This window comes from Mercenaria mercenaria, chromosome 7, assembly GCF_021730395.1.
Source record: "Mercenaria mercenaria strain notata chromosome 7, MADL_Memer_1, whole genome shotgun sequence".
Taxonomy (NCBI): Eukaryota; Metazoa; Mollusca; class Bivalvia; order Venerida; family Veneridae; genus Mercenaria; species Mercenaria mercenaria.
This window is the reverse complement of record NC_069367.1, coordinates 52,157,688-52,169,362: the sequence shown is the minus strand read 5'-3', so window position 1 is coordinate 52,169,362 and position 11,675 is coordinate 52,157,688. Positions and strand designations below refer to the sequence as shown.

The 11,675-nt window shown below is 33.5% G+C and overlaps 1 protein-coding gene across 1 annotated transcript; it reads right to left on the bottom strand.

Annotated features, from left to right (window-relative positions):
- Nucleotides 1-2,035: 2,035 nt before the first annotated feature.
- Nucleotides 2,036-10,738, bottom strand: LOC123555402 (uncharacterized). The gene is made up of 4 exons (XM_053547176.1): nt 10,320-10,738; nt 8,898-8,976; nt 4,400-4,576; nt 2,036-2,223 (listed from the first exon to the last, which is right to left on the bottom strand). Exons 1-4 carry the CDS (start codon nt 10,632-10,634, stop codon nt 2,036-2,038), a joined length of 759 nt encoding a protein of 252 aa, XP_053403151.1. The 5' UTR covers nt 10,635-10,738.
- Nucleotides 10,739-11,675: the final 937 nt, after the last annotated feature.

Here is an 11,675-nt window from a genome sequence, read left to right as displayed (position 1 = left end):
TTAAGTTTAATGATTTGTTTGGCGTAAAAGGTGTAAATGCCATTTCGAAATATAGCCAGTTATCAAACATCTACACCATTTTGGTAACAATTTTGGTATCCCCAACCTGCGGCAGGTCAAGCACATCATAAATCGAGGGGTCAAGTGTTTGATCCCCGGGAGATGCGTTTTTGACATTTTTATTACAGAAAGCTTTGTAAATGAATTGTGGAATCTAATTCCGTAAAAGAAAATAAACGGTGACTACAAAAGATTTACGCCAATAGAAATGGTTAAACCGGTGCTAGGCAGTGTAATGGATGTTGAAAATTTAATTACCTCTCATGCACAGACTCAGTCAAACAGAGTGCTAGTATTTTGCATGCTTACACTTAATTAAGTATATTTATTGTTGGTAAATTATCATGACATTCAAACTAATTATAAGATTACTTACAGGTTATATTTCATTTTCGACGAAATGTCATTTTTCAATTTCATGTTTTCATAATCTTGCTTCTACATTAGAATTTATTAATACACTCAATGTCACATTCCCTATGCCTTGTAAATAGCCTTTAACAAATTATTCTAGCCATGAACTTAGGATTAAATTATCCTGTATTACTTGGTGAAACGCTGCGCTAGAAATTGAGACAGTCTAAGATCTTTGTTTAACATTTTCAGCTGTTTGATTTAAGTGTACAGTACAAACTGTTGACATTTTTTATTATTTTATCTTTAATTACAAATAAAAACTGTGTTCAGCTTTGTTTCAAATAAACAAAAAGTGTATAAGGAAAAGCATTTCCCTCATAATGGAAAGCATCTTCTATATATCAAGAAATTGTAAATCAAATCAAATACAAAATTATTATACTCGGACTTTGTGAACATTACAGGATTGTTTTACAAATTACATTTCCTCGTATAAAGGTTTAAGGCAGCTGAATTGGAAAGTGTAAGATTAGCATCTTTAATCATCTCATATGTAACCGATCCCATCGAACATAAAAAGTCCCCACTTTCCTGCCAGACGTCGAATGAGAGACATTCCGTATTATCTCTACATGCACTTTCACAACCTTCTATATTTTCTTTCCTAACATCAGCGCCAATTTTGAAGCCTGCGATGTACTTATTGTCAACCATTTCAAATTCTTTTGACATAGACTGGCACACTGAAACATCAACAAAGCAGGTGTCTATAAAGCGGAAGGTGAAAGTAAATTGATTGATGATTGTTTTCTTTATTAACGACAGGAACACGAAATACTAAAATACCTTAAATTTATTATGGCATACATATATTGATACTAATAGAATAATAGAAAATGGTGAAACCAAATGAAAAGCATGTAATATATATATTATCTTCTTCCAGTTGTTGATTCTGCTGTAATCTGCACTTCGCCACTTCAAAATCAAGAAGTATTCGAAGTAGATATTGGCGGCCTTTGAATTCAATTGATCCACACAATGCTCATAAACTTTTTTTTTAAAAGAAACTATTCCGGCTTCTGATCGGCAGCTATGACGAAGTAATCGAAAATGTACCTTGATATTGATAAATTAGATTAAAATAAAACTAACTTTATTTAGTTATTATATTTTCTTATAGTAGAAAAAACCTCACCTTTTGTACAATTACTGGTAGTCGTGTTGTAACGATAAAGTCGGTTGCAAAAACACATTCCCTCAATGCACGTTCCTTCAGTCTCAATACAGTCGGCATCATCCGTGCAATTATTTCCAATTGTTGGTGCTATAAAAAGAATCGATGAAGGAGGCGTGTAGTGCACATTTTATTTCTTTCAATGATCCGACTAAATCAAATATTTGCCACGTTGAGTTCTAAGTTTCAAACTGATCATCTTTAAACTTTATTAATATCTAGCTACTGCTAATATTTCAAAAGAAATGTAGATGAATATACTACTCTTTGAACCTAATCTGAAAAAGTGAGTTCGTGTGGATTTATTTCGCAAGACCCAGATATAAACTATACATAATACTAAAGGTTTCCGAATATATGTTTTAACCCGTTTGATTTTGTTTATTTCTTACATGGGCAGTTGTGCTCATTACAGGACTCTTCCTCAAAACTTTTGTTGCCTTCTTTGCAAAGTTCTTCGCTAAGGTTTTCAGAAGCAATCGAACAGATCCTTGACCTTGTTCTCGTGCCGTTGTCACAACTTAAACTACAGGAACTCCAGTCCATCCACGTTGTCCAGGTATAGTTAACTAAACATACATAAAAGTAACGCAACTTAACATGCAATTCTTATTCTGTTTAATTTCAATAAACATATTGATTTCATATGCATATTTTCCTTCATTTTACTTACAATAAAATGATGCCTCGGCCTAATACTAAACGTACTAAAGATCTATTTCAGGCTTATTATCACAACCATGTATACTGACAAGTTTGTTACACGATTACTTAAACGGTTTATATATTTGTTTATTTCTGTTGGTTTTAACGTCGCACCGAGACAAGTATAGGTGATATGGCGACTTCCCAAACCAAAATGGCAAGCTTAATTAAGCTTGCATTAAGGTAGCAGGAAGATTGCAGTTGCAGTCTTAATAAGTGTGAGGCATACTTGTTTCAGCGTGCAGCAACCATCGCATCCATTATTTATGCTTGTGCAAACTAATTTGCGCGCTTCCTGCAACCTAGTAAAAATCTTGCAAGCTTGTAAGGTTGCGCATGCTTGCGATTGGAATCCTAGCGATCTTAATTGCGACCTTGCAATCAGAATAAGATTGCAAGCTTGCGCAGTCTTGCAAACTTACATAATAATACCAAGATTGCAAGCTTGCGCAATTTTACAAGCTTACGCACACTTATATGGGTGTAGATCATACACTTGCGAGTCTCTCGCAACCTTGATATGTTTGCGCAGTTTGTCCTTTAATTTGACAAACTGCACAGTTTATAAAACGTTCACACTTTCATGAAGCAATATTTGTAGTTATCAGTAGATAAAGACTTAAAAATCAGGGACAATATGTTTTTAAAACAACGTTTTTTGACATAATAATATATATACTACCTTTCTTTTATACGTGAACTAAAAGAGTTTAAAAAAGTTTACAGGATCGCAAGCTAGTCGCAATCTTAAATAGTATTAAGATCGCAGGATGCCCGCTGCAAGCTTGCAAAGCAAGACTTATCCGCAAAATTTCTATGCGAACATCTGCAAGGCTGCAATCTTTTTATGGCAAACTTCCCACAAGCTTGTCGCATGCTTGTATTTTGGCTTGGGTTACAGCTTTGATGGTGGAGGAAGACCTCAGTTGCCCCTCCGTGCATTATTTCATCACGAGCGGGCACCTGTGTAGAACCACCGACCTTTCGTAAGCCAGCTGTATGGCTTCCTAACATAAAGATTTCAATTTCCCGAGTGAGGTTCGAACCTACATCGGTGAAGGGCAAGTGATTGTAAGCCAGCGGCCACGGAAGCCCCCTTCAAGTTAATGTTAAATATATGGCAATAAAAATAATATCAGTATCAAAAAATTTGTTCTCCGTGAGCAAGTCCAGAGGGACAGCTCGGTCTTCCTTCACAATCAAAATTTTGTAAGACGACATATAATCTATAATGGCTAAACCCATCAAAAACAAAACAAAACTGTTGCATTAGGCCTGGACAAAACGAAACACACACTTGCTGTTTTCATACTGCCAGATTATAATTGATTAATCAAATAAATGTGTTCCTGGTGTAATAATAACTCATGATCCATCGTCAAATTTCTAACATTCAAATGTTCATGTTATGTTTAAATTACGTTTAGTTATCTATTCAATATTTCTAACATTCAAATATTCATGTTATGTTTAAATTACGTTTAGTTATCTATTTAATAATGCTAATCTCTTGTCAACATTCACAACCGCTAGTTTAGGAATAAACAGATCCAAGACTTAATTAAGAAATATGAATATCAGTGGTGTGCCCTTGCTATAACATTTAAACCCATGAACCCATGTTTTATGAACCAAGTTTATCAATTTGAAAATGGAATAGGATAAAACATGAATGACTTTATTAAACGAGATGAATAAAATAATAAAATGACACGAATTTTATTATTTTATTCAACGAGTTTAATCAATTCAATATAGAAAGACGCAAAAGTAATATTTTTATAACATATTAGCTTTTCCTACTGAAACATCTAAATTTCTTTCTTCTTTACCTATTATAGACCAAGTCAATTCGACTAACGTCTTCTACGCGCAAAACGGCGTCAAAGTCAAAGTTTTATTACACTAGTGTATTACCAAAATTATGTAATGGCTTTATTCCACTCTCACGGCGTCAAATATTTGATACGATTCAAATAAACATAACAGAGATGTACAATACCAGACTATGGGGATCTTGAAGTAAAGAAATATTCTTACTCTTATGACATTCAGCATTGGCACTCCAATTTCCCGTGCTCAGGCATTCAGCAACTGTTGCACTTGTGACATTCTTTTCTTTGTAACCCTTGTCACATTTGTATCGAATTTTTTTCCCAACCTCTCTCTGGTTTCCAAGAATTGTACCGTGGTCTGGAACGGTCACGTTCACGCATTCTTTACATACCAAAAACATACAAATTATTAAAGAAAAACAAATATTTAAACTTTTGTCTTAGTTCTAATTTACAGATACTTGTATATATTGTCAGCACTTTAAACGACTGACATATTATGTGCATTATGTTGGGCCTTAATAACTTCGTTGTTCAATTTTCACTTAATAAGGAAATTCTGATCAGCATTAACTTGCTACAAACAGTGTTATGGAAAATCGGATATATAACGTTCACATACCTCTTAAGTTTCAGACTTTAAAAAGTTAAACAGTGCAAATTGTTTTCCAATGCAAAGTTTTTGTATAGACTATAGTTGGGAAGATTGCAAAATACTGAACTGCTGTATATACAAGGCATTCAGGAGATGGAGGCAACACGCATATTATTTGAAATATGGGATATTTATTGATATAAAACAGACTAGAAATATGACTTTGTACTTATGGACGTAGGAATTAAATATTTTCTTCCAAAACATATAAAAATATTTGACAGATCTGTTTAGGTGCCATAACTAGATAACATGGAAATGCTCTTCCTATTGATACGGGTTTATTGAAGCGATCGCTTGGTGGAATTCAAAATAACATATTTGGGATCAAATTTCGTTTGCATTCTAAAAGAAGTGATACGACTTATTAAATATTCTATTCATATTGAAAACACTGATTATATAAAACATTTGAAATTAAAATGAAGTAATTGATATGGATATGTTGTCATAGAGCGCAGGTGTATGCAAAATTTGATGAATTATATATGTAGCGTACACAGAACTTTTATGGTTATTTCGAATTTGCGATACGATTCACGTGATCTGTTTATGAAATACAGTGCTCGTACTTAGTAATAACAAAAACGCATCAGTCGGGTAGTGTAGACTTGGATAAACATATTAATAATTAACAAATAATCAAGGCATTCGAATGGTTTATCGTCTAATTTACCACGGTTCAGAGTTTATATGCGTAGGAATTGAACCACGAGGGCGTTAGACCGAGTGGTTAGATACTGAAGCATCTGAACGATGAACCGTGGTAAATTAGACGATAAATCACAAGTTCTTGATTGTTTCATTCTGCGGTAATTTGACGAGCTTGATTTCCTTCTTTGTTTAACTGGAAATCAAATCGAGCCACGTTAGAATGTATTATTAACATATAAAAATATTTTTTTCCATGAAAATAATATTACCATAATTAAATTTGGTTAGTGCTTTATGTAAAAACAGTGGCAGGCTATATATCATCTGTCCGAGCAAAGGACCTCGGATATTTTCCTATTCAGACTGCCTATTCAAGTAAAGGAAATTACTATATTTTTAATGCGCATCTTTTTGCGTAGCCGACACTATCTATGGAAAATTGAAGTGAAGTCAACATATGTTAAAACATGTGACAGAAAGTCTTAAATATGAAGAATCTTGAATAAAATAACATTTTTCAATAAATTTAATCAAATGTTAATACTGGTTTATGTTGTATTGACATGTATCATGCCTGACATGTATCATGCAAATTGCCATTTGTGGCTGTGTTTTGACAGCGCATTTTAGTACAAAGCAGTATTGTTCATATAATGTTAGATACAAAAGGAAAACAGGGAAAGAATCTATGGAACAGGTTGTTTTTCAAATTAAAAAAAAAAATGTTCTTTACTATTAGTATTTTTCATTGAACAAAGTTTCACAAAAGAGAATATGAAACAAGATTTTTTCATTTGTACCTATTATTGCAAACGGTCCCGATGACAACTGGTAAAATAAAAACTTCAATTTTATTCGCATATTGGTCAATGTTTGGGTCGCTCGAAACCATGGATAACTCGAGCATTTTGCTCATCCCCTTGCGACCTTGAGCGAGCAGTGTTTCACTGTAGTATTACAAATATGACTATGATATCAAATAAGTATATAATAAAATCAAATCTGTAAAAAGAATAAATCTTATTGTGCTGTCTTGATTCATATGTTTATTGGTATTTATAAAAAAAGCAGAAAATTATGAAAATGTTGAAAAATTGCTAACAGTTTCAGCAAAAGTGGGTATGTTCAAAACATTTTTTCAGAAAGAAAGCCTAGTGGCCCATTGTTTTTATTTGTTAATTGTTTTCAGCACAAAATGTCCTATCATATACGTGAATTTAAAAAAAAAATCTATGAAAGGAAAAAAACTATAGGAATTCTCTAAAAGTAAAAACTGACCCAGGGCTAGACTTCTGAAATGGCATCATAAAGAAAGATCATTTCTTGATATATTCGATTAAATTTTACAAAAAAAATAAAAGATAAGTTTGTAGACATTTCTCATTCTCATTTCTATTGAAATATGAACCTGAATCATTTTTCCATTTTAAACATCTTTCACCCACACCCACTGACGCAACAAAATATTTACAAGCCTTTGTAAATAATTATATATGCATCAAAAATGGTACTTGGTCACAGGGGAGAAAGTGTTAAAAATTGAAAAAAAAAAGCTTCTATGGGAAAAGTATCACTTTGATGCAAATGCCTTTTTACCCTTTGTAGGACACAATTATAGCGCACCTAGAATACATTTTAAGAGCAACCTTTGCTTTAATTCTAACCAAAGAAACATTGGATCCAGCATCCTCAACTCTAACAGAACTACACCAGACACCAATTCCGACGCCTCCTAAACTGACCCTGTGCCTCCAAAACTAGCACTGATATCCCTAGAACTAACATTGACGCCCCAAGAACTAACACTGACACCCCCAGAACTAACACTGACACTGACGCCCCAAGAACTAACACCCCCAGAACTAACACTGACGCCTCCACAACGTACATTGACACCCCCAGAACTAACACTGACGCCCCAGAACTAATACCGACACCCACAGAATTAAACACCAATTCACCCACAGGTCTGAAACTTATTCCGAAGCCGACCGAAATACTAGTAACAAAGAACTAACACTCACGCCCCAAGAATATCTACATAAATTTCGACACTAGCTAGTGAAGTTCTGTTTGATTGATATATTTTTGGACCAGTCAGTATTTTATTAATACATGTACATGTAATATTATGTTGTTTTATTCTTTTTTATATTGGAGTAACAGAAAACACATTTAAATGTTTGATAGGCATTAAAATATTATAAGCTAAATGTGCATGACTCTGTGGCGTAGCCGCTATTATTTAAGCACAGCAGGCCAGGGCCTACAGATAATTTAGGAAACTGAAAAACTAAATACACCAAAAATGCAATATTAAGGGAACTTGAAAAGAGCAAACGATGCATCTAGAACGTACCCAAATGTGCCATAAAATGCAAAAACCGAGACACTCCTGGTCCAACAGTGGCCTAGGCAGTCCCTACACCCAAACGCTACAACTGATTAAGGCCAGCTACGCCAATGTATGTCAAATATTTTGAGGCCAGCTACACCACTGCGTGTATTCAGTATATATTATACCCGCTCAGTTTTGTACATGCATGTGTCAATACAGTATAATAATAGATGTTAAGAAAACAGAAAATAGGCTATAATCGTTACATAAGTTATCATGGGCGCTCAGGCGAAAAGAACTGACTCAGAGGTACAGATGTGTGCTAAAAGTTTCAGTTTTCGCTTTTCATTTATTTAAAAAAAAAGTTAATTAAACAGATATATGCATTGTAAATGTTTATTTGTTAACTTAAAACAATTACTTATAAACAAATAATCTGAAGCTCATGGTTTTATTTCACTAAAACTACACGTTTTACATTTTTCGAAAAATATGACCCTTAGTCACAAACTGTTCGAATTTCAAGAAAAAGAATATGAAATAAAAACAAATGACATTTTGATAGGAATATAACTTATTTATGAGTATTTAAAGCCGTTATATAAATTATCAGCTATTGAAGTCATGAGATGACATTGGACTTTGGGCAAAATCCCTAGCATAATGTTCGATGTCCTATATCCGCTCTCTTTATATTACTTGAAAATATCTTCTCAGCATAGCTTCTACATCTGTTTATATAAATGAATTAATTTAAAATAAATATTACTATGAACTGGGTAGTTCTACTTTTAGGTCTTCATATACATTGACTTCAGTTAGGTGAAAAAGGAAGAAGGACAAAATTAAAACTAAAGCAATCGTGTTTAGAATTCAAGAGAAATATTCAACACTTCTTACATCATGAAAATTCAATTCAACTTTTGCAATACTTATCTATGAGAAATAAATCAACAAACTTTTTGAAATTAATAAATATTTAAGGACTATGAAAGTTTTCTGCATTATGAAGTACAAAGGCTTAACAGTTGGCTAAAAACTTGGTGTAAGTTATACCTTTGATAACGCATGTGCCTATCCCTGAATCAGTGGTCTCACATACTTCACCATATTTGCAGCCATTCTTACAAGGTGTCTGAAATGTATTCTACATTATTCTGACTTTAGATATGCATTAAATATCAGGAAAATGACTTTAGATATGCATTAAATAACATTTTTTACAGCCAGCAACGTTTATAAATGCTTTTTTGTCATTACTAATTAAGGTATTTGACCCCTAATAGTAATTAGTAAATAGTAAAGACCCCTAATTGCTTGCTTATGGTATATTCCTACAGTTGACCGTGTTAAGCACTGTTGCAATTTTTAAACAACTTTTATCGTGCCGTTTTTCATAAATTTTGTATAATTTATGGTATTTCCTCAAGCTCAAGTAGAAACAAATTTCAATGTGATGGCCACTGTCCAATATGTGTGCAGATAATTCACCATTAATTTTGATAAAAGAAACAAACTATTCGTAAACAATGATAAAACACAAAAAAAAAACTGTCAGTATCATTTTTCTTGTGTGCCTCAAGTAAACGGATATAATGAGACAGAATTCTTACTCCAACATTGAAAAATTAAGGTCGAGTCATGTGGGGCTGTTTTAAATGTTGCTCACTTCATTCAAAAATAACTTTGGGGCAGAAGTAAAAAAACACACATGTCTTCCACAATATGTGATCTAAAGAGTAAAGACAAGATAGAGAACTATTACTGCATGTAACTCAGTATTTTTAAAAATGTCTAACTCTACCCCCATCTGTTTCAGAGGTAAATTCACTTTGAACAGCAAACAATCGCTTATTAAATGAAGAAAATTCCATTTTTGTGCAAAGAAAAATCAGTAAGTCTTAAAAAAGTAAAAACTCACCAGAAAAAGGAAAGTAAGGGGAATAAATTGGTCCCAGTGGGGCATGAACTTACGCCCCCTGGAAAAATTTCAGTCAAAGTATGTTTATGGCTGGAACTGAATACTCTTCAAAAGGGAGTACTCTATTACGGGTCTAATACCTTAAGTTAATATTTCAAGATTATAACTATTTACTGTCTATACTTTACATTAAATTTTACATTCTGACTAACGCTGTAAGGAGCTTTTCAACATTTTTTGCGGGTTTATGAATGTTTAAATATAACCACTGCATAGAACTAACTGAATCATTGTTTCTTTTTATTTTACATTCTTCTGAAAGTAAGATTTGGACATAAATCTTGCATGTTCATTTATCATTTATACAACATTCAACGAGACATGTGTCCAGATACTTACAATAAAAAGTTAAACGTCGCATTATTGCGGTGTCTGTTTAATCAAAATTATTAAATGTTGAGTAATAATGAAAATCATCCTTGAAATTTTTACATGATTTCTTTTTTATTACTCTGTATTAATTTACGAAGCTTAAACCACGATGAACACTAGAGTACCTGAATTACGTTGATATCGTCTTTTTCAACATGAAGACAATTTCCGCTGGCTAGCTGCCCTGATTCAGAAGTTGAAAACAGTTCACATACATTAATTCCTTTTCTAAAGTTTAAGGCCTGACAATGTTGACGCGAACTGCATTCCTTCACACAGTTTTCAATAGAAGATTGAAGCTTAAATAGAAATCTGTCTATCTCGACATGACATGAACTTTCATAGGTAATCGAGTAACTTATTTCAAAATTGTCCACACGCACGTACGAAAATTCATATGATATTTGAAAAAGAATAGATATCAAGAATTGGTATCTCATTTTAGCAAACACTTGAAATCCGTATTACCAGAATTAACTATGATAGCACACATTGCTCATGTAGATTTTAACTTGGAATGATATTTATCCATGGCATTTTTACAGTCAGATGGTCTCCTGAATTTAACGTGTCTAATTTGTTTAGAGGCCATATGCAGCTATTGGTTGAATTATTTATAAATCAGTTATATTAACAAATAAATTCTGATGCTGTGACAGGCATGCTTTATCACCAGCGTATAGAATCACAGCGCATTATTACTACTTTAAGCGTCCGTTGTGACTGATATTTGTCATTTATGTATTGAATCAATATTGATATACCGCTGTTAGTGGCTTTCTGTCATAGAAATGTGCATATGTTTTCTGCCATAGAAAAGTTTGTTTGTTTGTGTTTGTTTTGGGTTTAACGCCGTTTTTCAACAGTATTTCAGTTATGTAACTGCGGGCAGTTAACCTAACCAGTGTTCCTTGATTCTGCACCAGAACAAACCTGTTCTCCGCAAGTATCTGCCAACTTCCCGACATGAATCAGAGGTGGTGGACGAATTATTTCAGACACAATGTCCTTTATCAAATCGTCACGGAAAACATACGCCTCGCCAAGGGCTCGAACTCACGACCCAGAGATCCGTAGATCTGCGCTCCTCCTATTGAGCTAAGCGGGCCATAGAAAGAGGCGTATGTACTGTTCTTACGGGATTTGAAATATATATATTTAAACATATTTTACAAAAGGAACCCGTAAGAACATCAATCGTTCTGACACATTTTCAATTCTTCATGACAAAATATATACGCACTATTCTTTTCCATTGAAACATATGACGCTAGTTTTGTATGAACAGCAAAAGGAAATACACCAAAGGTACGACCGATAATGCTGTTTGGTGATATAGAGCCGCTGTTTTGACGACGTCCGCGTGTAGTCATGGAGAACGTTCCTAACGTGATGTCGCAGATGTTCCGTCCGGTGAACAGAATGGCTTGGAAGCTGATATTTACGTTAAATGCAAGAAAATGTGTTGCAATTTATGATAT